At 43.1% G+C, this 27,940-nt stretch overlaps 1 protein-coding gene across 1 annotated transcript in view; it reads left to right on the plus strand.

Moving 5' to 3' along the window:
• Positions 1-27,940, plus strand: part of LOC144681393 (estradiol 17-beta-dehydrogenase 2-like) — a 44,970-nt gene that overhangs the window by 7,718 nt on the left and 9,312 nt on the right. The window contains exon 2 of the mRNA XM_078542985.1: positions 24,922-25,134. Coding sequence (XP_078399111.1) covers positions 24,922-25,134 — 213 coding nt within the window. The remainder of the gene's footprint in view (positions 1-24,921; positions 25,135-27,940) is intronic.

A 27,940-nucleotide genomic window follows, 5' to 3' on the forward strand; every position in this document is an offset into this window, starting at 1 on the left:
TCAGCATTATCCACAGGACTGGGATAGTGGAATTACATTCTTGCTATTAGCGATTAGGGATGCTCCTCATGCATCGACTGGTTTTGGTCCTTTCAAACTAGCCTATGGTCATGAGGTAAGGGGACCACTGAAATTTTATGAGAAATTGGTGGGTCAAAATCAGAAACAACTCCTGGATTACGTATCAAACTTCAGACCGCATGTGAGTTGGCTAGGGAACATTTAAGGATATCACAGCAAGTGATGAAAGTGAAAGCAGACAGGAAAGCTGCAGCTCGGAATTTTGTTGCTGGAGAGAAAGTGCTAGTTCTGTTACCAGTATTGAGTAACTCATTAAAGGCAAGGTTTAGTGGGCCTTACAGGATTGAAAAGAAACTGAGTGAAGTACATTTTTAAATAAATACTCCAGATAGAAGAAAGAAGTAGAGGGTGTGTCATGTAAATACTTAAAAAGTACTTTGACAGGGAAGAGGACCAAAAGGAGGTGTTAGTGGTAGTAGATAATAAGAAAGAAGTAGAAATGCAGGATTTGGAAATTGATTTTCCTCTAACCAAATTGGATAATGAGGGGGTACTTGAAAATTTAAATGTAATATTGAGTTACCTTCCAGACAAGTGTCAGAGTGATTTGGAAAAGCTATTGCAGTCACACAAAGCTATTTGTGGAAATAAGTTGGGGAAGACAGATTTAGCTATACATGATGTGACTACAGAAGTTGCATCTTCGGCAAGGTAATATCCTTGAGTCTAGTTGCAGTAACTGGAGTTCACCCATTGTACTAGTACTGAAACAGTATGGAACGTAAAGACTGTGTGTAGACTATCAAAAGGTGAATGCGGTGACAAAAGTGAATTCATATCCTATACCAAGGTCGGAATATTGTATTGAGAAAGTGGGACAATCAAAATTTATCACTATGGAACTCCACTCCGGATTGTCTTCAGGGTTCCCCTTAGCCACCTTTTCTCCCAAGGCGCCCACAAGGCAGTGGGACTATTTACCTGTAGCTAAGGGCCTGGTTCATGGACACTAGGTTGTAACCACACACCAGTGGGACTGTATGCCACATTTCTGGAGGCCAGGCCTACTTTGCATCTCCTGTAGTTTAGCCTGGGTTTGCAAGGTATTCAGTTTACATATGTACTTTGTGCGACAATGCCCTCCACTAGCAGGAGCTGAAAATCTTGGCCTAAAACTTGTCAATCGTAATCCACTGCCAACTATCTCGATGCGGCCAAGCCAATAAAGAGCAGTGTAAACCAATAAGGGACTGGAGGGCATCCCATGGATTTTAGTATCATAGCAGTAAGTTAGCATACATGTAGAATATTCAAATAATTTCAAACAGGTGTAAGCACTTTCAAAGGAAGCAAACACTTCTTACTTCTAATACTATACATGAAGCTGTGTAGAAATGATTAGAAGCCTGGAAATAGATGAACACTTGGCACCAGAAATTATGACATGAATATTTGCATTCAAAAGTTTGATATACTCAATCTGCTATTATAACAAAATACTGTTTATTTAACACAAATCAACATCTATACTAAAACAGAGGAATTAGGTGTCATTTCTTTGTTAGTATCCTACAGCATTATTCCAGAGCCTTGGGAACTTATGGTGCTACCAGAGTGCAGGCTATACTAAACCTGGTATTGAGCAACAAGATAGGATTAATTAATTACCTCATAGCAAAGGTGCCCCTAGCTAGCAGCGATCATACTATGATTGAATTTTACATTCAGATTAGGGAGAGAAGATTGGGTCTAAAGACTAGCGTTTTTAAACTTAAATAAGGGCAATTATGAGGGCATGAAAGCAGAGCTACACAAAGTGAACTGGCAAATTAGGTTAAGGGATAAGTCAATAGCGATGCAGTGTAGACATTTAAGGGATTATTTCAGAATGCACAGAATAAATACATTCCAACGAGAAAGAAAAATTCCAAAGGTCGGACCCATCAACCATGGTTAACTCAAAAAAAGGTTAAAGGTAGTATCAAACTTAAAAGCATATAATTGCGCAAAGATGGGTGGCAGGTCAGAAGATTGGACAGCATATGAAAAACAGCAAAAAATGACAAAGATTAATAAGCAGGGAAAATTATAGTAAGAGAGAAAGCTAGCTAGAAATATAAAATCACATTAGAGTTTTTATAGACATTTAAATAAGAAAAGAGTTAACAAAGTCCTGTAGAAAGTGATTCTGGGGAATTAATAATGGAATAATGGAAAATAAGGAGGTGGCAGGTGAATTGAACAGTTATTTTGCAGTTTTCACTATCGAGGATACAAGTAACATCCCAGAAATAGCTATAAATCAGGAAATGAAAGGGAGGAGGGAACTCAAGAAAATTCCATCACCAGGGAAGTGGTACTGAGCAAATTGTTGGAGCTGTGGGCTGACAGATCCCCGGGTCCTGATGGACTTCACCCTAGGGTCTTAAAAGAAGTGGCTAGTGAGATAGTCGATGCGTTGGTTTTAATTTTGCAAAATTCCCTAGATTCGGGGAAGGTTCCATTAGATTGCAAAATAGCAAAGGTTTATTCAAAAAGGGAGACAGAAAGCAGGAAACTACAGGCCAGTTAGCTTAACATCTGCTAGGTAAAATGTTAGAAGCTATTATTAAAGATGTTATAGCAGGGCACTTAGAAAAATTCAAGGCAATCAGGCAGAGCCAACCTGGATTTTGTGAAAGGGAAATCATGTTTAACTAATTTATTGGAGTTCTTTGAAGTAACATGTGCTGTGGATAAAGGTGGATGTGCTGCACTTAGATTTTCAAAAGGCATTTGATATGGGGCCACATCAAAGGTTATTGCGGAAAATAAAAGCTCATGGTGTAGGGTGTAACACATTGTTTAGCTAACAGGAAACAGAGAGTAAGCATAAATGGGTCTTTTTCTGGTTGGCAAGATGTAACAGTAATGTGCCAAAGGGATTAGTGCTGGGGCCTCAATGTCTTACAATTTATATAAATGACTTGGATGAAGGATGGTTGCTAAATTTGTTGATGGCACAAAGATAAATAGGTAGGAAGGTATGTTTTGAAGAGGACATAAGGAGCTATAGAGGGAAATAGTTGAAGTGAGTGGGCAAAGATATGGCAAATTGAGTATAATGTGGGAAAATGTGAAATTGCCATTTTGGCAGGAAGAATAAGAAATAAACATTATTTAAATGGTGAGAGATTGCAGAGCTCTGAGAAGGAGAGGGATCTGGGTGTCTTAGTCCATGAGTTGCAAAAGGTTAGTATGCGGGTACAGCAAGTAATGAGGAAAACTATAGAATGTTATCGTTTTTTTGGTGAGGAGAATTGAATACAAAAGTAAGGAAGTTATGCTTCAGTTATACAGGCCATTGGTGAGACGACGTGTGGAGTACTGTGTACAGTATTGGTCTCCTTATTTAAGGAAGGATGTACATGTGTTTGAAGCAGTTCAGAGAAGGTTTACTAGACTAATAACTGGATGGGAGGGTTGTCTTATGAGGAAAAGTTGGACAGGCTAGGCTTGTGTCCGCTGGAGTTTAGAAAAGTAAGAGGCGACTTGATTGAAACATAAGATCCCGAGGTGTCTTGACAGGGTGGATGTGGATAGGATGTTTCCTTTTGTGGGAGAATCTGAAACTAAGGGTCACTGTTTAAAAATAAGAGGTCGCCCGTTAACACAGTGAAGAGGAGAATTTTTTTCTGAGGGTCAGGAGTCTCGGAACTCTTCCTCAAAAGGCGATGGAAGCAGAGTCTTTGAATATTTTTAAGGCAGAAGTAGATAGATTCTTGATAAGCAAGGGGGTGAAAGGTTATTGGGGTTAGGTGGCAATGTGGAGTTGAGGTTACAGTCAGATCAACCATGATTTTATTGCATGGTGGAGCAGGCATGAGTTGCCTACTCCTGCTCCTAATTCATATGTTCCTACTTTGTAATTAGTCAATTAGGCATCCTATTGCAGTAAAGCTAAGACTAGCATTACAATGCACAAGACTTTAGGACAGCAAGTTTTAGATTCATGAGAAGAATTCCAGGAAACAGTCAGCGCATCGAGGAGCTAGAAATGAATCAAGAAAAATAGTGGAAACGGTTAGGAAATCAGACATGACATTCATCGAGAGAAGCAAACTTACTGTTTCAGGCAATTACCTTTCATTAGAAACAGATGCCTGCAACATGAACCTCACCTATGACAATAAAAATTCCAAGATTGAGTTGGGGAAAGCCTACAATAGGTCAAATGGTAATATAGTTTGTGGAAGTAAAGGCATCATAGTCGAATGCCTTTTTCTCATTTCATCTTTTTGTGTTATGTACATGGGACTAAACTAATTCCCTTCAACACCGTATGGCACCTGGATCTTGTGTAAAGTGGAAATTATTACTTTCAAAGTATAATGATTTTGTCCCCAGGTAAGTGACATTTACCCATATGAAAACACTATTTTGTGTTCATGGTGACATTTTAAAATCATCAATAAAAGGAACGACAGAGCCTGTGCTAATATTGATGCTGCACAAATGTCGCTAATCTTTGCTTTTAACTTTTGTTGCCTCATTGGTTTATAGTGATCCTGTAACTGAGGTTAATGAGTAAATGTTAGTGTCATAAGTTCACAAGTCCTGAAAACAATTGATCGTAAAATTCAGCTGCACATCAAAACTGATAACCTAAAGGAGGCTGATCAGACAAATTGCCTACTACTTCAGCTCCTGCTTATATGTTTGAGCAAGAGATTATTTTAACTCTAGTTTCTTTGAGAGTCATTTAAGGTGTGCAGGAGCCTCAGTGGCTACATAGATTGAAATTAGTGTTGCAATTATTTTGCTTAAACTGTAATTACCAACAAATTCTATTGCTCAATTTGGATTTAATGCACCAGCAAGGCATTTACCTCACCGCGCAAAGAACATGCCTTTCTAAACCTTTGAACAGGGCAAAACAGAGACTGAAAATATAAGTGCAAAAATAACTGAATTGCCTGGATATTTTGGCTCAGATTGCCAGGACATGTAGACACCATATTGCCCACTGTGCATCATTTGGACACCTCAGTTTTAAAGCAACTGTGGAGCACTTAATTCTTAAAACCCTTTCCGTTTAAGGGGCAGGCGGTGGTGATGGCATTGTGGTAATGTCACCGGATTAGTAATCCAGAGAACCAGGCTAATGCTCTGGGGAAATGGGTTTGAATCCAACCACAGCAATTAAAAAGCTAGTCTCGGTAATAGTGACCATGAAACCATTGTCGATTGTCTCGTTCATTAATGCCCTTTAGGGAAGAAAATCTGCCATCCTTATCTGGTGTGGCTTACATGTAACTCCAGATGCACAGCAGTGTGGTTAGCCCTTAACTGCCCTCTGAAATGACCTAGCAAGCCACTCAGTTGGATCAAACTGCTACGAAGCCTACAAAAAGAAATGAAACTGAACAGAACAACTGGCATCGATGGACCATCCCCTCGGCACCTCTGGCTGAAGGTTGTTGCAACTGCTTCAGCCTTACCTTTTGTACTGATGTGCCGGGCTCCCCCATCATTGAGGATGGGGGTATCGGAAATGTCAATGGCAATCCCAGGCCTGTCGACCCTGCAAAGTCCTCCTCACTAACATCTGGAGGCTTGTGCCAAATTTGGGAGAGCTGTCTCACAGACTAGTCAAGCAACAGCCTGACATAGTCATACACACGGAATCATACCTTACAGACAATGTCCCAGACACCATCACCATCCCTGAGGTGGCACCACAGAAGTATACAGTTGGGAGGGAGCTGCTGTGGGAGCTCTCAACATTGACTCTGGCCCCCTTGAAGTATCATGGTATCAGGCGAAACATGGGCAAGGAAACCTCCTGCTGATTGCCATGTACCACCTCCCCCCTCAGCTGATGAATCAGTACTCCATATTGAACATCACTTGGAGGAAGCACTGAGGATGGCAAGGGCACAGAATGTACTCTGCGTGCAGGATTTCAGTGTCCATCACCAGGATTGGCTCCATAACGCCACTACTGATCAAACTGGCCAAGTCCTAAAGGACGTAGCTGCTAGACTGGGTCTGCGGCAGGTAAACAACAAGAGGGAAAAACCTACTTGAACTTGTCCTCACTAATGTACCTGTCACAGATGCATTTATCCATGACAGAATTGGTAGGAGTGATCACCGCACAATCCTTGTGAAGACTTCACACTGAGGAAGCCCTCCATGATGTGCGGCACTACCATGGTGCTAAACCGGATAGGTTTCGAACAGTTCTAGCAACTCAAAACTGGATATCCATGAGGCGCTGTGGGCCATCAGCAGCAACAGAATTATATACAACCACAATCCCTAACCTCATGGCACGGAATATCCCCCGTCCTACCATTACCATCAAACCAGGGGATCAACCCTGATTCAATGAAGAGTGCGGGAGGGCATGCCAGGAGCACCACCAGGCATATCTAAAAATGAGGTGTCAACCTGGTGAAGCTACAATGCAGGACTACTGGCATGCCACATAGCAAAAGCAGAAAGTGATAGACAGACCTAAGCACAACCAATGGATCAGATCCAAGCTCTGCAGTCCTGCCACAGCCAATTATAAATGGTGGTGGACAATTAGACAACTCACTGGAGGAGGAGACTGTACAAATACCCCCATCCTCAATGATGGGGGAGCCTGGCACATCACTACAAAAGGTAAGGCTGAAGCAGTTGCAACAACCTTCAGCCAGAGGTGCCGAGGGGATGGTCCATTTTGGCCTCCTCCTGAGATCCCTCGTATCACAGATGCCAGTCTCCAGACAATTTGATTCACTCCGAGTGATATCAAGATACAGCCAAAGGCACAGATACTGCAAAGGCATGGACCCTGACAACATTCCAGCAATAGTACAGAAGACTTGAGCTCCAGAACTAGATGCACCTTTAGTCAACCTGCGACACTGGTATCTACCCAGCAATGTGGAAAACTGTCCAGGTGTGTCCTGTCCACAAAAAGCAGGACAAATCCAACCCAGCCAATTACCACCCCATTCTTTCCTCTCGATCATTAGCAAAGTGATGGAAGGGGTCATCAACAGTGCTATGAAGCAGCACTTACTCAGCAGTAACTTGCTCACTGACACTCACTTTGGGTTCTGCCAGGGCCACTCACCTCCTGACATCATTACAGCCTTGGGTCAAACAAGGACAAAAGAGTTGAACTCCAGAGGTGAGGTGATAGTGACTGCCCTTGACATCAAGGCAGCATTTGACTGAGCGTGGCATCAAGGAGCCCTATAAAAACTGGAGTCAATAGGAATAGGGAGAAAACTCTGCTGGTGATCTTCCCTCCATCATAAGGTCAGAAATGGGGATGTTCACTGATTGCTACAATGTTCACCATTCGCAACTCCTTAGATACTGCAGCAGTCCGTGTCCAAATGCAGCAAGACCTGAACAATATCCAGGCTTGAGCTGACAAGTGGCAAGTAACATTGTGCTACCCAAGTGCCAGGCAATGACCATCTCCAAATGAGAATCCAACCATCTCCCCTTGACATTCAAAGGCATTACAATCGCTGGATCTCCCACTATCAACATCCTAGGAGTTATCATTGACCAGAAACGAAATTAGATGAGCCATATCAATACTGTGGCTACAAGATCAGGCCAGAGGCTGGGAACTCTGTGGCGAGCAACTCGCCTCCTGTTTCCCCATTGCCTGTCCACCATCTACAAGGCACAAGTCAGGAATGTGATTGAATACTCTTCACTTGTCTGGATGTGTGCAGTTCGATCAAAATTCTAGAAGATCCACACTATCCAGGACAAAGCAGCCCACTTGACTGGCACCCCTTCTGCCACCACCAGCATGCATTCCCTTTACCACCAATGCACAGTTAGTACCATCTGCAAGATGCATTGCAGCAGCTCACCAAGGCTCCTTTGACAGTACCTTTCAAATCCACAAACTCTACCACCTAAAAGGATGAGGGTAGCCGATGCATAGCAACACCACCACCTGCAAGTTCCCCTCCAAGCCGCACACCATCCTGACTTGGAACTATATTGCCGTTCCTTCACTGTCGCTGGGTTATAATCCTGTAAATTAATCATCAATTTAACACACTTGGCAGCAGCCTACTGAAAACCAAACAATGTGTAATGGGCACCAAATTATGACTAAAAGCAAAAACCTGCGGATGCTGGAAATCCAAAACAAAAACAAAAATACTTGGAAAAACTCAGCAGGTCTGGCAGCATCTGTGGAGAGGAGCACAGTTAACGTTTCGAGTCCGCATGACTCTTCAACAGAACTAAGGAAAAATAGAAAAGGGGTGAAATATAAGCTGGTTTAAGGGGACAGGGAGGTCTGGGTAATGTTTGCGGACAGACTGCTTTGCAGAACACCTTCGGTCTGTCCGCAAGCATTACCCAGACCTCCCTGTCGCTTGCCATTTCAATACTCCACCCTGCTCTCATGCCCACATGTCCGTCCTTGGCCTGCTGCATTGTTCTAGTGAAGCTCAACACAAACTGGAGGAACAGCACCTCATCTTCCGACTAGGCACTTTACAGCCTTCCGGACTGAATATTGAGTTCAACAATTTTATATCATGAACTCTCTCCTCTATCCCCACCCCCTTTCCAATTTTCCCCCTCCTTTTTGTTTTTTCCAATAATTTATATAGATTTTTCTTTTCCCACCTATTTCCATTATTTTTAAATGTATTTCCATCCATTGTTCTATCTCTACCTTTTAGCCTCTTTCGAATCCTTCACCCCACCCCACCCCCACTCGTCCTGCTTTCTACCCTTAATTAGCACATTCCTTTAGATAATATCACCACCTTCAACACCTCTTTGTCCTTTTGTCTGTGACATCTTTTGGTTATCTCCACCTATCACTGGCCCTCTATCCAGCTGTTCTTATCCCACACCGCCCCCCCCCCCCGCCTTTAAACCAGCTTATATTTCACCCCTTTTCTATTTTTCCTTAGTTCTGTTGAAGAGTCATGCGGACTCGAAACGTTAACTGTGCTCCTCTCCACAGATGCTGCCAGACCTGCTGAGTTTTTCCAGGTATTTTTGTTTTTGTTTTGTACTAAATTATGACTGTCCCCATGTTGGTGTACTTGCACCACATGGACTGCAGTGTTTCAAGAAGGGGGCTCACCGCCATCTTCTCAAGAGCAATTAGGGATGGGTAATAAAAATGCTGGCCTAGCCAGTGACACCCACGTCCCCTGAAAGAATTTTTTAAAAGTTTACTGCAGTGTGCTCAACTCATTTTGGGGAGCATAAAAGCATGTGATTAACTGTTCAGTACTGTAGTTCACAATATAACTGAGTTCCTGAAATCTTAAAACCATTCAGTATTACAACATATCTGAATACGCAAGTCTTTTAACATTATCAACTGGGATTTCTGGGGATTGTGGTATTCGAGGAAAAGAGCTGCTGACAAGCTACAGTTACAGCAAACCAGTTCCTCAATTACTGATGACCAAAGTGAGTGCTGCTAATGAGACAGTCATAATTTAGTGCCCATTACACATTGTTTGGTTTTCAGTAGACTGCTGCCAAATGTTGTGTTAAATTGATGATTAAATTACAAGTACAGATGTTGCAAAGGAGAAATCTGATGGGCAAAGGTATTATTTAAACAAAAAAAAACATAATTAGCTGACAACCTGGTTCAGCATTCAAGTTTTTAAACACTTTACTTGGACAGCAACATTCTTAATCAAAGGAAGCATAACATGCTTAGAATATTGGCAATGATTGCAGAAAAGCTGAAATCTAATGATAATGGACCGATTTTCCACTTGAGGGAAATCAGTGTAGACAGGACGGCAAGAGCCTAAAAATGGATTTGGTAGCTTTAGCACTCAGTTAACTGTGACAACAGGTCTGCAATGACTGTTAAAGGTGTACTGTTGACTGGGCAAAACACCAGTTGAAATGAGCAATAATCTTGTTCTCATACCAATCGGGGGCCTAATGCTGTACTTAAGAATTCAGCCAAGCATTCTTAATGAACAGAGGTAGAGAACCCAGATGTCTGGTCATCTGTTTTTACTGAAACAGTTCCCAGATGGGCTTCATTATGAATTCATTATGAATGCCTGGTTGACTTCCAAGACAGTCAAATGCATTAGCTCAGCAGGGGTTCTGTTTTGAAAAGTGAATGAAGTGTTTGCTTTGCTTGATTGACATCTTTATGTGGTTATAATATTTTTTGTGATCTCTTTTGTCTTTATCTGAATGTTTATTTGGACAAGATTCAAAGGTATGAAGTGCTTGTATAGACTTGCAGGAAATGCAGTTTTTTTTTCCAAAAGATTTCTGAAAGGGTGTTTTTTATCTCTCAGCATTTCAACATTTCCATTGTTACTATATGACCCATTGTTTCTGTGCATAATGTATACTGGGTGAATGGGCATGGAGGATGCATAGAAGGGCATAGAAACCATGGAGGGCGCATGGAGAGTGCATGGAAGGGTGAGGGCTAGAGGGCCTAACCGCTTCTAAAACAACTGGGACAAAGGTCCCAGAGAACCTTCCAACCAGCGTGTCTCTGCACTTGCCTACCCCAGTTGCTGCCTAGGATCTGCTTCGAGGGTCAATGGGCTAGATTCAATTCTGTCTCCACCCCTGGTGCGTAAATTTGATGTAAATGGGGCCCTTTAAAATGAAGTGAGACTGCTGAGTCAGAAAACATCCCAACTCAAGCTACCCATTTCGGTAGTGAAAACCTAGTCCCACAAAGTCTGCAATAACAAGAACATCTGCTTCTGCCTTTGTTATCAGGTGTTAAACCTGGCTTGGACATATCAATAACACATGACTTCTCCATGGCCACCCAAGCCCACATACCTGTTATTGGGTAGAAGTTGTAGCAGATCCCATGACTCTTCATCACTCCATTTTACCTTAATATTATGTTTAAACTGTTTCTTTAGTTTAATTCATAGGGCCCTGTTCTTTGCAGACAGAAAGAACATGTACTCACATTGTGCCTGTTTCAGCTGAAAAAAATAATTGATGGCCATTTGCTGGTTCATTTCTCAGGGCAGTACCTTGACCAGTCAGAGTCCAGCTGCCTGGTTTAAAATTTCAAACAATGCTTGGCAGTTAACTGTCAGTCATTATTAACATTCTCCATGGCAACGCCTCTACCAATCAGTGCTCACTTGCCAACCAGTCAGCAGAAGAAGCTGTTACTTCCCCTGACATTGGTATTCTTGTGATTGTCCTGATGAGTGCAAGATGAAAAGCTTTGACAAAATGTCGTTTTTCAGCAATATATATATTATATTGGTTTTTCAGTTTCCTGGCCAGAAACTCACTTGCCTAAGCCGATGAACAAGCCTCTGCTGCTTTTGGATTTTAAAGTGTCCTCCAACTTTGCCATCATCTTTACGTCCTGCAACTGATTCTTTCCACCACCTGCCTCATCATTTCTACAAAAGTACCCCCCATCAGTGTGTCCCCCAAATATTCTACTCTGAAAAAAGCTTCTGAACTTCACTCATTACACCCGTCTCTGGACTTGGAAAACAATTCATTGATGTTCCATGCTGACTCCTTCCTACCTATGCCATCGCTATCCAAATGCAGGATTTCCAGCTTTAACTCTGATGCCTTTGTATTATCTCCTTTATAATTCCTATTTCCCATTTCTATCAACTTTTTATGTGTTCTAATTTTTAAGAAACTAAGCCTATTTAACTTGAATTTCCCTGTGTTCGCTCGGGAGCCGAGTTTGACTGCCGCTCCTGACCCGAGCCCATTGCTCCTGTTTCCACTTTTTATTCTTTCTTTTAAACTTTTCTCTCTCCGCCTCTCCACTGTCATCTGGCCAGGTAAAACTGCACTTGCCTGGTTCCATTCTCATTTAGCTAATTGTAGCCAGAGTATCATTTGAAATAACTTCTCTTCCTGCTCCCACATCATGAGCTCTGGTGTTTCCAAACAACCCATTCTTGATGCCCTCCTATTTCTCATCTACATGCTGCCCTTTTATGACATCATTTGAAAGCACAGCATTAGTTTTCACATGTATGCTGACAACACCCAGCTCTACCTTATCACTATCTCTCTCAACTCCTCCACTGTTGCTAAACTATCAGACTGTTTATTCAACATCCGGCACTGGATGAGTAGAATTTCTTTTCATCTAAATATTGGGAAGACTAAAGGGATTGTTTTCAGTCCCTTCAACAAACTTCCTTATGTAGCCACTGACTCCAACCCTCCCCCTGGCAACTAACTGATACTAAATCAGTCTTTTCCACCTCCATGATATTGCCTGACTTTGCTCCTGCCCCAGTTCACCTGCTGCTGAAACCTGTTTCTTTCCTTTGTTACTTCTAGACTTGACTATTTCAACAACAACTGGCTGGTTTCCCACATCCGACCCTCTGTAAACTTGAGATCATTCAAAACTTTGCTGTCCATGCCCTTACTCGCATCAAGTTTCATTTGCATCAATCCTGTGTTCACTGATCTGCATTGACTTCCAGTCAAGCAACACCTTGATTTTGAAATTGTCCTAGTTTTCAAATCCCTGCATGGCCTCACCTCTGCCCATCTCTGTAATCTCCTCCAGTCCACAATCCTCCAAGATATCTGCTCTTATCAAATTCTGGCCTCTTGAGTATCCCTGATTTTAATTGCTCCACCACTGGTGGCTATGCCTTCAACTGCCTAGGTCCTAAGCTTAGAAATTTCCTCCCTAAACCTGTCTGCCTTTCTTTCTTTCTTAAAGACTTCCTCTTTTATTGAGCTTTTGACTATCTGTCCTAATGTCACATAATGTGGCTCGATGACAAATTTTGCTTTATAACACTCCTGTGAAGCACCTTGGGATGTTTTATTATGTTAAAGGTGCTATATAAATATAAGTTGTTGTTGAATAGCCAATGTTCTCTGACAATCGACCACCTAAACTTGCAATCACAATGTAAAGGTGTTCATTTATTGTGAGTTTAGCATGAGGCAGAGGCAGAGACAATTCCAGAGTAGGTTACAACAAATGCACACTTGCTCTTTGTTTTGTAAGGAGCCTATTTATATTGCACAAGAAGAACACACTGTGGATGCTGGAAATCTGAAATAAGTACAGAAGATGCTGGCAACGCTCAGAAGGGTGAGAAGCGTCTGGAGAGAGGAATAGAGTTAACATCTCAGATTGATGACCTTTCCTTAGAACAGTGACCTGCTGAGTGTTTTCCAGTATTTACTGCTTTCACATTCATTTACCTTGAAGAATTGCTTAAAAAAGAATTATGCAGGTGTTTATGCTCCACACAAGTCTCACAAGGAGTATAGAATGTGTAGGGGGGAACTTAAAAAGGAAATTAAGAGAGCAAAAAGGGGGCATGAAAAAATATTGGCAGGTAAAATAAAGGAAAATCCAAAGTTATTTTACAAGTACATTAAGAGTAAGAGGGTAACTAGGGAAAGAGTAGGGCCCATTAAGGACCATAGTGGTAATTTGTGCGTGGAGCCGGAAGACGTAGGTAGGGTTCTAAATGAATACTTTGTGTCAGTGTTCATAATTGCGGGGGATGACGTGGGTATGGAAATCAGGCAGAAGGACTGTGTTATAATTAAAGAAATTAGCATAGAAAGAGAGGAGGTTCTAAGTGGTCTGACATGCTTAAAAGTAGATAAATCTCCAGGTCCGGATGAAATGTATCCCAGGCTGTTGAGTGAGGCAAGGAAGGCGATAGCGGGGTGCTGGCAATAATTTTCAATACCTCTTTGGCCTCAGGAGAGGAGCCAGAGGAATGGAGGACAGCCAATGTGGTACCGTTCTTCAAGAAGGGAGGAAGGGATAAACCAGGGAACTACAGGCCAGTCAGTCTAACCTCAGTGGTGGTGAAACTATTGGAAGAAATTCTGAGGGACAGAATTAATCTACACTTGGAGAGGCAGGGATTAATCAAGGACAGTCAGCATGGTTTTGTTAAGGGGAGGTCATGTCTGACCAATTTGATTGAATTTTTTGAAGAGGCGACCAGGTGTGTAGATGAGGGCAATGCATTTGACGTGGTCTACTTGGACTTTAACAAGGCTTTTGATAAGGTCCCACATGGGAGACTGATAACGAAGGTAAGAGCCCATGGGATCCAAGGCAATTTGGCAAATTGGATCCAGAATTGGCTGAGTGACAGGAAGCAGAAGGTGATGTTCGAGGGGTGTTTTTGTGACTGGATGCTTGTGTCCAGTGGGGTTCCATAGGGATCAGTGTTGGGTCCCTTGCTGTTTGTGGTATATATAAATGATTTAGACTTGAATGTAGGAGGGTTGATCAGTCAGTTTGCGGATGACACGGAAATTGTTGGGGTGGTAAATAATAAGGAGGATAGCCTTAGATTATAGGAGGATATAGATGGACTGGTCAAATGGGCTGATCAGTGGCAAATGGAATTTAACTCGGATAAGTGTGAGATGATGCACTTGAGCAGGACAAACAAGACACGGGAATACACAATGAATGGTAGGACCCTCGGAAGTACCGAGGATCAGAGGGACCTTGGTGTGCATGTCCACCGGTCTCTTAAGGTAGCAGGACAGGTAGACAAGGTGGTTCTGTTGAAGGGTCATGAGGACTCGAAACGTCAACTGTGCTCTCCTCCGTCGATGCTGCCAGACCTGCTGAGTTTTTCCAGGTATTTCTGTTTCTGTTTTTGTTTTGGATTTCCAGCATCCGCAATTTTTTGCTTTTATCTAGAGTATTGCGTGCAGTTCTGGAATCCGCATTGTAGGAAGGGTGTGATTGCACTAGAGAGAGTGCAGAGGAGATTTACCAGGATGTTGCCTGGGCTGGAGAGTTTTAGTTATGAGGAGAGATTGGATAGACTGGGGATATTTTCCCTGGAGCAGAAGAGATTGAGGGGGGACATGATTGAGGTGTATAAAATTATGAGGGGCATAGATAGGGTAGACAGGAAGGAACTTTTCCCCTTGGTGGAGGGATCAGTAACCAAGGGGCATAGATTTAAGGTAAGGGGCAGGAGGTTTAGAGGGGATGTGAGGAAGAATTATTTCACTCACAGGATGGTGGGAATCTGGAACTCACTGCCTGAAAGGGTGTTAGAGGCAGAAACCCTCATAACATTTAAGAAATATTTGGATGTGCACTTGCGATGCCATGGCATACAAGGCTATGGACCTATTGCTGGAAAATGGGATTAGAATAGTTAGGCACTTGTTTGACTGGCATAGACTCGATGGGCCGAAGGGTCTTTTTCGGTGCTGTAGACCTCTATGATAAGCCTCCTCCCAGCCTGTAGTTTCTAACCCTATCAACATAACCTTCTAATGCTATGTACTCTGGCTTGCATGGGGGCAAGCAATTTGTTGCAGTAAATGATTTATCATCAGACACATCACCTCCGAAAACAATATTTTCATTGCCTATAGGGTATCATATGTAAGAAAGTGGTACAACCACCATTGTGTTAGGAAAAATTACTTGGCCTATTTATGTATTCCAAAAAGCAATAGAGTGCTTGATAGGGTGGGGGATTCAAATTCAACAGTAGCTTTCAAAAGAGATATGGATAAATACTTGAAGTGGAAAAAAAACTGCAGGGATATGGGAAAAAGTTGGGGAGTGGGACTAAAGCAAAAGCGATGGCATATTGTGAATAATAGGATGTCAGTTAAACACCTTATTCCAAAGTAAGCTAAGATCTCCAGAGAAAGATGCAATCCGGAATATTCAATGCTACAGTGACACTTGGCCTCTCAGTCCAGTTGCATGGTACAAGTTCAGAAGGTATAGGAGTGGATAATAACTCCTCCCTACTCATAGCAATACCCAAGAGCATATTTATCTTGAAAAACTGAAGGATGGGATCAGGTCACTAGTAAAAGGATCTCTAGATTTCTCACCTAGGGAAGTAGGCAGATATACTTACACCCAATTTAACCTTCTTCGGTATCATACTACTCCCAAAAGTGTGCACCCAAAACAAGACAAGCAGCAATTCTGTTGAGAATCTCACAGCCATTAAAAGTAGCAAATATGAAACAGCAACTTGAAATATGTCCAATTCAGAGATCCAATTTCAAAGTAAATACACTCTAAAAATTTTTACATACAAATTGGAAAGTCTACATACACTACCCTACTAACTGGGGATTGTATCAACCTAAATTTAACATTCAGAAAACTATCACTCCTTATAAACTAGAATCTTTCACGAGTCTTCTCAAAATGTGCCTGGAATATAGGCTGAGAGGCATTTGCAATAAACAGGGAAGAATATTCACTTTTAAAATGCTGACCATATCCATTAGTCGCAGAAAAGATGAGTCCAATTGTTAAAGTCCTCACAAACCGTCCCAAGTATCCCTGAATGATAACACAATAGAAAGGGTTCAGATCAGGTGAGAAAGTGGAGACTTTCAGCTTGAGATTAGACCCTGGAAGTAGAATGTGCTAACTCACTTTACTAGACAGTTTCTTCAGGAAGGCTTCTACTCTAATTTTGAGGTAAATTTTATATTGTTACAAATATTTGGCTCGCCAACATACTTATTAGCAGAACACAAAAAATAGGAGCAGGAGTAATTTTGAGCAAGGCAAGCTCTACCATTCAATAAGAGCATGGCTTACCTCCTACCTCAACTCCACTTTCCCACCCTATTTCATATCCCATGATCCTCTTAGTATCCAAAAATACATTGACTTATCTTCAATATCCTCAACATCTGAGCATCCCCAGCTTCCTGTGGTAGAGAATTCCAAAGATTCGCCACCCTTTGAGGAATTATGATATCCTTGCCATCATCACCTACCTCTCCTCAAGAAACCAGCACTTGACCCGACCAACTGTGCAAACTATCATTCCGTCTGCAACCTTCCTTTCCTCTCTCAAATCTTTAAATATGTTGTCGCTTCCCAAATCCATTCCAATCTTTCCTGGAACTCTATGTTTGAATCCCTCCAATTAGGTTTCTGCCCTGCCACAGTTCTTATCAAAGTCACATATGATATCTTATGTGACTGTGATAAAGGTAAACATTCCCTCCTTTTCCTTCATGGAATCACAATCTTTACAGTGCAGGGGGAGGCCATTCAGCCCATCAAGTCTGCACTGGCTCTGAAAGAGCATTCTACCGAGTCCCACTCCCCTGACTTATCTCCATAACCTTGCATATTCTTTCTTTTCAGATAGCAATCTAATTCCTTTATGAGTACCTCGATTGAACCTGCCTTTACCACTCTGTCAGGAAGTTCGGTCCAGACTCCAACCACCCTCTGGGTGAAAAAATTTTCCTCGCATCACTTTTACTCCTTTTGCCAATTATTTTCTCGACTAATCTGCAGTCTTTGACAAGGTTGACCACACCATCCTCCTCCAAAACCTCTCCACTGTTGTCCAAATGTTGCTAATTATCAGACTGCTTTTCAATATCCAGAATTGGATGAGCAAAAATTTTCTTCAATTAAATACTGTGAAAACTGAAGCCATTGTTTTCCGCCCCCACTCCAGAATCCGTTCCCTAGCTACCGATTCTATCCTTTGCCCTGGCAACAGTCTGAGATTAAGCCAGTCTGTTCATATTTGATCCCCAGATGAACTTCTGACCTCATACTCATGCTATTACTATGACAGCCTATTTGCCCGCTGTAACATGGCCTGCTTTGCCCCTGTCTTAGCATATCTGCTGCTGAAACCCTCAGTCATCCCTGCGTTACCTCTAGATTCAACAATTCCAACAGTGTTCACAAAAGTTAAATTTGGAGTGTGGTTGTTACTGTTGGTAGCCTCAACTTCACTAGTTCTGTACTCAGAAAGCAAAAGCAATCCTCCTAGCTCCAGCAGCTCTGGCAGCTTTCTGTCCTTCTCGAGTGCTTTTCGGCATTGTTGACTAGAGACACCTTTGATTATTGGTTTTGATTTCCATTTGATATGTTCAACATCACCAAGGTCACATTTGGCAGCTAGTTGCCTCAATTGCGTGCATTATTAGTCAATTGTCTCATTTGCAACTTGTTAGCACACTGGAAGACAGTTGTTTTGTATATTGTATTTTCTTGGGTGTGTTGGTGCATTTTTGGCTGGGTCGTAGTCATTTTTGTCTTATGCAGGTGCAAGTATCTCAAAGATCTCTTCCAATTCTTCACCTCCATAGTGGAGAAGTAAGGCCCTTTTCTTTTTATCATCTGTGATTGCAAAACCTGTCATTGCATCGCAGCCACTTTTACCAACGTGGGATTACGATGGTGGCTCTAAAAGCACATCAAAATGTGGTAGATTGGGCATAGACAATGCCATCTTGATCAGTAATGCAGTGATAGTGCATGATCAAGGATCTGGGATCACGTTCCTTCCAAAGAAACATTTTCTCTGTAATGACCTGAGATTAATTGTTTTTTTAATTGGATGGTTATTTTTGCAAGATCAGTGAGTGTGTTTGTACACCATGCAGGGCTTGCTCATGCTGATGCCGCATTCGAGTGCCTCTGTGTGTCTAACAACAGGACATGTTTTTTAAATCTCCGACATAAATGCTGTCTGCAGAAAATAGACAAACACCTGTAAGAAGTGAAAGCAGTCAGTCATATTTTCACCCTCTTCGTCACCATTGTGAAGCTTTAGGGAAGAACCAGTAAGATTCCGTAAGAAGCATTCAAAATCAGAACTGCACATGCTGTTAAAACATGGATTCCTTTATGCTCCTTCTGGACCCCTGTTGGTATTTGTGTATGGTAGCCTTAAGTGGACAAAGTATGCAGTTTTCAATATACTACAGTTCCATTTGTTACCTTCACGCTGATTGAGAAATGCAAACAAATGGAACCACCAGCACATTAGTTACACCCAGGTAGTTACTGACTTATCAAAACACACTTTTTGTTATGATGACAACGTCGATATCCTTCTGCAAAACAGAAACTGAATGACTTGATACGTGTACAGAATTTGACAGCGTAAACTACAACAACAAAATGCTGATCTTCCATTAAATTGAAAATCAGCTGTGATTGCTGACCTTGCCCATATTAAAGCAGTGACTGCAATTCAGAAGTAAGTGATAGGTTGCAAAATTCTATGGGACATCCTGAAAGGTTTGATTTAAACACTCAAGTTAGTTGTTCTGCCCTAGCAAAGCCCTGCTTGAAACATTCTTGAATTTAGCACACTTTCAAGGTGTGTGATTTTTTTTCTTGTTAAAGAAATTGGTTGAATTTAAGTTGTGGATTTCATTGCACAGCAATGAGATTTAAATAAAACCTTTTCTCCCACTTATATTGCATGTTTGCTGTTGGTGTGGCACTGCATTGATGTCAAACATAAGATACCATCAATGCAAACACTCAGGAGCTGACTTAATAAGCTTAAAGAATTGGCCTAGAAACAACACCTCAAATGGATTGACCTGAGGCACACCAGATTTTGGACATGCGACCTCATTATCTTCGAGCTAGTGAGCTTTGAACACCGACTGTGTGTCTCCAGGCAGCTTGCCAGTGAAATGGAATGGAAGGTTAGGCACTGCAGTGCCAACAGCTAGTCTCATGTTTAAAAGAAGGGTGGGGTAGGTGATAAAATAATGTTGATCAGAAGGGAGAGTAGTGGTGGTTAATGACCAGGGAGGGCTGAAGCCAGGATTAGGTTAACGTTGTGGGGAGGGTGGAATGTTGGAGGTGGTAGCTGGCCTCTCAGCTCTGAATGTGGGGTGAGGAGGAGCACTCCCCTTCCTCCCAGCTGCACATTTAAACGTATTTTTAAAAAAGTTGCCTTGTTGCTTGTGGCTTCCAGCGGATCCTTTAAGGATAGATGTTTGGCCCTTATCTGATCATGCAGTGTGCCTTTCGGATGGCGATTTAATTTTTGCTTATACTAATTTGACGGATAGCACGTTCCTGGCTCATAAAGAACATGTGCTTCTAGGAGGCCTGAAAAACAGCCACTGTACTACAGAATTCCAAGGCCATAATATTTTCTAAGCGCTCAAAAGGCCTTTAAACATATATGTTGCAAAGGACAATGTTTCAGTTTTTAATTTTCGAAATATCACTGGCAAACAGGTTTAGATGCTTTTTTCAATTTGGCTTTCCCCAAGTCAAAAGCAGTGCAGTGTATTGTACAACAGCAGCTGCTGGCATGTTCCACACTTTTGAATAGTACGCTTTAAATCCTCCTGGTGCACATCTCCCTTTAATAAGTCCACCCTAAAAAGATCAGGTAATCGAATTCCAGAATTTGTGCCAATTTATCACCTTAAAAATGGACGTGACAATCACCAGTTTCTCAGCACAGGAGGGTAATTTAATCTGAAGTGAATGGAAAGAAAATCTGCTGGGACATGTAATAGTGGGGAGACAATGGCGTAATGGTAATGGCACTAGGCTCATGATCCCAAGGACCAGGTTAATGTTCTGGGGACATGGGTTCAATTCCCACCATAGCAGCAATAAAAATCTGGAATTATAAAGCTAGTCTCAGTAAATGTTGTGAAAATCCATCTAATGTCCTTATCCCATTGGGCCTAGATGTGACTCCAGCCCCACCACAATGTGGTTAACTCTGAAATGGCAGCAAGTCACTCAGTTCAAAGGCAGTAAGGGATGGACAACAAATGTTCATCTTACCATGTCACCCATTTTACAGTTTTAATGTGGCTCCCTATATATTTGTGGTGAATACTGAGATAATTGCAATACAATTCCTCTTACAATGTTTTTGTGCATCCCTGTTATAAAATGCATATGAAAATCTTTTGAAGTGCTCTTATGAGTAAAGTTACAATAATGTAAGATTGATTAATGGTATGGCTACAAAATTTTTATGTTACACTTGACTATGAGGGTGATTTTAATTCAATTTTAACAGGGTGACTGTGCAATTAAAACCACCTGAGAAAATTTACCATCCAGTTCTCAGTTGCTGGTGCTTTAACTTTCTTAGGTCTGAATTGGGGCCCTCTTTAAAACAGGCACCACTCAGTAAAACCTATGGAGGAAGAACAGAAGGCCTAAAACATAATTTTAAGGTATCCTTGTGGGGCCTGAAGAAGTAATCAGCCTTTACTGGGCCTCACAGGCAAAGTCTTTGGCCTCTGCTGCCCCAGGCGTGCCTGCAGACTTAGAGTGCCAGCAGCTCCCCCTTTACACTCATTTAAGCTTGGGTTATAAATGAAGCCATTGATGTTGTTGTGGGGGGTGGGGGTGGGGTTTGATATTTTTCCTATAGAAATTCCAATTGCATATTTGACTCAAGCCATTTAAACCTTGTAAACCACTGACTGTTATATCTAAGTTCTGAACTGCACCTTGGATGCCATGGCACTATTTCGAAGAAGAACATGACATCTCTTTGGCAGGTCAAGCTCGCCAACTCAGAGATCCTGGAGCATGCTAATTCTATCAGCATACACTCGTTGTTAAGCCAATGACACCTGCACTGGCTCAGCAATGTTCATGGAAAGGATGACTGCTGTATATCCAAAGACCTTCTGTATGGTCAACTGGCCACTGGGTCACAACCTCCTAGGCATCCACACCCCTGCTACAAGGACACCTGCAAGTGAGATATGAAGATGGTGGACATTGACACTGACAACTGGAGGACAGTGACCTCTGGAGTCTGACTGTTTGAATAGCATTGTAAGAGGCAAGCAGAAACAAAAAAGCGCAGCTGGCCAAGAAGAGGACCCAGGGAAAACAGACCCCCGTGAATCATGCACCTTCCCAACCCACTGGGCAGAATTTTCTGTGCCCACTGGCGTTGGGCATGCTCGATGGCGTGAGCGGACAATATGGTGAGGAGGCCAGAAGTCAGTTTCATGAAACGAGCTTGTGATCATCCGCTCAGCCCATCGATGGTGGGCCACGTTCCTCACTATCGGACGTTGGGAACCTCAGTATAATACATCTGCATATCATCATAAGGTCAGCTCCCTCCCGCCGTGTTCTGCCAGTGCAGAACACGACTTGACAATTATGACATGCAGAAGTTGGAACTTGCTGCCAGGGCCTTGCTCACATCGGGCATTCAAGGATCTGAAGATGCTGGAGCCTGACAGCAATAGCACATTGGAGCAACGTCAGTGGCATGCTGGGTGGATTCTCTTGGACATGGCTCTGCTGTGAAGTAGTCCATGGAAGTCGAAAGTCACCATTGAGGGTCTGCTCACAACAGGTAATGGTCAAGGGGGTGGAGAGGAGGGTCCAGCTGTGTTTGGGGGAGGAAGATGTACCCGGGGGGCGGCGTGGGAGAGGAATGTCTAGGATCAACTGGGAGAGGAAGAGGTGTCAGGATGGGGTAAGGTTGGGAAGGGGGAATGAAGGTGTCGGGGAGGGAAGAGGTTGGGAGGGGGAGGGAGTATGCGGCAGCAAGAGGTAACTGGAGAAGACAACAGCTGGGGAGGTAGGTGTAAGGGGGGTGGAGGGTGTAAAGGAAGGAATTCAGAGGGGGGAAGGAGTGCAGGGAGGGGAGGGTGTAAGACTGGAGGAAGAAGGGTGGAGGAAAGAGTCAGGAAGGGAGAAGGGCTAAGGGTGGAGGAAGAAGTAAGGGTGTCTGAAGGAGCCAGGAAGGGGGGAGGGCCAAAGGGAAGAGTCCGTGGGGTGGAGGGAGGGGTTCCAAGGTCGGAAAGGGTCTGGAGGGGGGATGTCCAGGTGAACACGCAACATGAGAGCCCATGACTGCCTCCCGGGGAGCAAACTGGTGGTGGGCGTGGAACGAGGGAACGTTGAGAATGACAGAGGGCAGAGTGAAGCGGTAGGGTGGGGAGGGTGAGGGTTCGACAGTAGCGATAGAAGAGATGGCAAGGGTGGCTGGCGGGGACTCGGGCAGACATGGACTCAGGGGGAGGGATGGAGGGAGGAAGAGGTCAGGGGGATGAATGTGGAAGGGGTGGGATTTTCGGGAAGGAAGGGAACATACATATTCACCTGGACATCACCAAAGGAAAAGGGTTGTGGCTGGTAGCTCACGGAGGGGAGGGGAGGGTGGAAGGTGATGCCAGGGTGGGTCAACAGTGATGGGGGGAAGGAAATGGGTGACTAATGCGGGAAAAAGACAGGGGAGCACACAAAAAACCAAATCCAGACTATGCTGCCTAAGTCAAAAGTGAAAGGACAGATGTGGTGGGCGAGATCAGGTGCTGCATGGGAGTGTGATCCAGGATGAGTTGGAAGGCCAAATCTAGAGGCTCGTCATCTGACTTGGACCTCGCAGATGCCTCTTCCCCAGCAGTCCTCCGAGTGCCGGGGAGCTCGGCCAAACCTGACTGCTCCTGCTGCGGACACGTGTCCGTGCTGTGACCACCACATTGTGAACCTGAGCCTGCTCTAGATCCTGGTCACACCGAGGTGTGTGTCTCTGCACTGGTGCAGGGTGTGGGTAAGCACTGTTACAGGCCTTCCAGGCTGCTTATTTCCAGCTCTTCAATGGAGGTGGTGTCCTCTTGGCTGGAGGTGAGGATGTGGATGAAGCTGAGGGTGTGGCTGACTGAAGGTGTTGGTCGCTTGGCAGAGATCCCTGTGAAGCAAAGTAGAGAATTCATGCATGTCAGTAGAGTCAAAAGCGAGACAGAACACTCACATTTGCGTCGAGAGAGGGATGATGTGGTGCAGGATCCTCACAAGGGTGTTGGCTGCTGACCTCACCGTCACCACAGGCATGGTCCATGTCCTCACCAGTCAGCGCGATGACACACTCCTCAGTGAGTGAGGGGCCTAATGTGGGCCCCTCCACCCCCCCGGCCTGGGACATCTTCCTGCTGATGTGAGTAGGCTTCGTCTGCATGAGAACAGATGGAGTGTGTGTGAGCAGGACACACGGCACTGCGTGGAATGTTTGTGTGGTGAGTGGAGCCATGGATGGGATGAAGACATGAGCTTGAAAGGGTATGAGCCTGATGGAGATGCGAGTGCGTGTGTGAGAGTTAGTGCTGGTGTCCCTTGAGGCGTGAGATCCTTGTGGATGTGTGATGGGTTTGTGCGTGTGGGAGTTGAGAGCGCTGAGAAGAGTGACTTACCCTGGCGGAACATACAAGACCATTCGTCCTGTAGCGGCGCTAGGTGGCTGACCTCTTTTGCTGCCACCGCCTCCCATGCTGGATTGGTGATGCAGTTGCCCACCCTGCAGCCAGAGTGGGGGTGGAGGACATCATGGCGGGCCTCCACAGCGTTCAAAAGGCGCTTGAGGGACGCCTTACAGCGGCGGTGGGGCTGCAGTCTTTTTGCCTTTTGGGGCCACCCTGTCTTCTGTGCAGCAGTGGTGAGCTGGAAGCGCTGAGAGGTGTGCGCGTGGCTGCACTTTAAATATGGTGCCTGGTATGATGAAGTGGCGAGGTGATGGCACGACAGGCAAACGAGGGAGCCTGCCTGCCCTCGAAATGGCGTGTTTCCCGGGAATGTGTAACTAATGTGGCGGGTTTTGGGACGATGTGGCATGAGAAGCCGCCGTTGCAGCCAGCGGGCAATTGGGACGATCCCACCCACCGTCTTTCTCTGCAGCAAATGCAGCAGAAACTGCCATGTCAGAGCGGGGCTCCTGAGTCACACCAGGCGATGCTTAACCCAGAGTCGACCTCTACGGCGCAAACCATCGTTTTGTAAGATGGAAGGCTGCCCCCACCTAGCCGATATCTATCTGTTCAGTGAACATCACGAAGACAGATTATCTGGCCATTGTTGTTTGTGGGAGCTTGCTGTGCACATATTGGGTGCTGTGTTTTCTACATTACAACAGTACTTAAAAAAGTACTTCATTGGCTGCAAAGTGCTTTGAGGCTGGCGCTCAGTAGATGCAAGTTTTTCTTTTTGGTTTAACAATGTCAGAAAGATGTTTCATGATATTTTTTCAGTGTAATTAGTTGCTGTTTCTTTTTCCGTCGGGACATTCCTGATAGGAAGGGATGTTCATTGTATAGAATATGCTTCCTGTAGACATCATGATACCTTTTGTTTCTACCGCTAAACAGGATGCGATTCTGGATTTGGTCAAGCATTGGCAAAATACCTCGACAAAATGGGCTTCACTGTCTACGCTGGAGTTCTGCACCTAGATGGACCTGGTGCGGAGGATTTGAAGGCAAATGGCTCGAACAGACTTACCGTGCTCCAGCTAGATGTCACCAGTTCTGATCAGATAGCTAAAACCTTTGCAAAAATAAAAGCTGAGCTGAAAAACAAAGGTTAGTGATGAGTAGATTTAAAAAGCTGATGTTTGGATAGGGTAAAGTCAGACTGATGTGCTGCTGTGTGGCTGACCTTAAATATTATCTTGCATTTCTGAAGCTTCCAACGAGGTTTTGTTACAACTTCCCAATTCAGTGAGATTTGCAATCCCTTTATTGGGAATGGAAGCACATAGCTTGCCTTGGAAAAATATTCATGGATATAAGAGCTGCTGCACGCTCAACTAGTTTGTCTTATGGATGCAAGAGAGGAGCTGCAAAGCGCACAGAAATTGATCCCAAACTTTTTTCAAAAAGTGCAACCTTGCTGTATTTTATAAATAAAACGTGCAACAGCAATTAAGAGAAAAACATAATCACAGCAAGAATGGTAGAAAATTGAAACTCATCCTTCTTGCATCCTATCTCTTTCTTCAGATGTGCGGGACTAAACATGACTGCACTTTTCAAAGAGCGAGCACAGACACAATGAGCTGAACAGCCTCCTGTGCTGTAAACTTCTGTTTTAGCGCTTTAAATGTACCTTTTATTTTCTCTTGAGCAGCCTGTCCGACAGGTTATTCCAAATATTCATCACTCATTTGAGAAGTATTTCCTAAAGTATTTTGAAATTTATTTTTCAATAATTCAAAATCATATTCTCCTATCATAATCTCCTGTCATACTTTGAAATATTTTCCAGTACATGTAGGATTTTGCAATTATTTATGTGCGCGCCTTCTCTTTTGAGACGAGAGCTTGCTTTTGTAATCATTTCTCATCACCGCTCTTCCAGTTTCCATCTGAGATCAGGCTAGTTGGCATCTACAATTGCTCCAGTGCATGTGTATTTGTTATTTGACATGGTGACCAGAATTTAAGACGCTGCATAGAGCTGATTATGTCGGTTAATTGTTCTAATATTTGTTGTCTGATCATTAGCCTTTCAGTAATTTATGGAGTTAGCCAGGCAGTATCACTTTTGGAAATGTAATGCACAGAATTATTGGCTGTGATTTGGATTTGAAGAGTATTTTGCTGATGCATTACAGAATCCTAAGTGTCATTAAAGGAGATATTTGTATTTATTCATGCAAACAATTTGCTTCTTGCTACTGTGATTTGTTCCTTTAAACACTGACTGGAGGTAGCTTAATTTTGTTTTTGCAGTGTAGAACTTAGTCAACATCACAAAGTTATTCATAATAGTATTGAAGTTGAATGGGAGTAATGAGGGGCATTGCTTCAATCTGCACAAATTATTCAACTCATTGTTATCTAGTTCCAATGGAACTGTTCAAAACAGGGTAATTGCATAAGCTCAGGCACTGTGCTTCCATTATACATTGAAATGTATAGCATTTTTAGTAAGTATGTATTAGTGATTTGAATTTTGAAAAGGTACTAGTAGCCAGGAATTTTGCTTTAAAAAAACCATAAAACGTTTGCAGCAATTTTTATAAATTTTTATATTAATATAACATTTAACATGCCAAATGTGATTGAAATAATTTGTAAGTGACAGGAACATTAAAATTTTAAAGTAAGAGTAATTCAGAGATATTAGCAACTCTGTTTCAATACTTATAGGTAAGTCAGAGAATAAACACAGTTAAACCAGATTAGTTTTGGGTATTAATTCCTGCCTGTTCTCCTTCAAAAGAATCCTCTGTGCTGTGCGGTCTGTCATGGATGTGTGGACAGGTTTTTCCCTCCAAGTTTCAACTTTTTCACGGTGGTTTGTGACCCACTTAGTCGTGAACAAAAGTCTGTTATTGAGAGTAGTTTGGTTTGACTTATTTCTTATCTTGGGGTCCATCTATCCATCTCTCCTCCCTAACCAGTGCATTCTCAAGCTCTTTCTCTTCTGGCTGTCAACCAACCATCACACCACTGCCATGGTCAACCATTTAACCCACTTGATTTGCTTTGCTCTTGATACCCTTGACCTCTCCAAGTCCTCATGGTCTCCTAATGCTACTGCCTTCCCACCTCTTAAACCCTCAAGATTTGAGAGCTCCTGGCATTACCACTGCATCTGGTTTGACCATTCAAGGAACTCCCTCTCCCTCTCCAATGACCACTTCCTAATTCCTCCTTTTATTCCAGGATTATCCTGGATCACAATCTTAACAACAAGCTTCCTATCACTAACCTCCCACCAACACCAAGTGCAAGGGTCTTATGGACTACTTCATCTCTAAGATCAAAGCTATATGCACAGCAATCACGACTCCTTCTTCTCTCTGATCTCCCTCAGCTTCTTCTCCATCCCAGTCGTGAAGCTCTATGCATTCTCACTGTACACTCACCAACCATATCTTTTCATTGAAATCCACCACCTGCTCCCTCAACTCCTTTCCAACCCAAGTCCTGAATTGCAACAACCTTCCATAATAGTCAGTTGCATCATAGCACACTTGCTTTGTCCAGGCAGTATTCTTCTCCTTTCAAAACTGCCAACATTAATTCCCCTCTCAAAAAACCCTTTTGTAATCCTTCCATACTTTCCAGCTACTATCCTACAAATAACCTCTCCATGGTCCTTGAATGTGTAATTACCATCCAGCTCTGTGTATACCTCTTCCAAAATTCCCTCCTTGAATTTCCATACTCTGACTACCACCCTGCCAAAAGCGTCAAGGTACCCTTAACCAAAGGCACCAATGACATTCTCTGTGACTGTGATTCTGTGCTAGTGCTTTTGACTTTTGTACAGCTCTCTGTTAAGTTGATCATTCCATCTTCCTCTCCTTCCCTCATCTCATTTTTTGGACAATGGTTCCACTTCTACTTTTCCCAGCTCTGAAACTAATCTATGCGC

The sequence above is a fragment of the Cetorhinus maximus genome, chromosome 6 (assembly GCF_964194155.1).
Source record: "Cetorhinus maximus chromosome 6, sCetMax3.hap1.1, whole genome shotgun sequence".
In the NCBI taxonomy this organism is placed as follows: domain Eukaryota; kingdom Metazoa; phylum Chordata; class Chondrichthyes; order Lamniformes; family Cetorhinidae; genus Cetorhinus; species Cetorhinus maximus.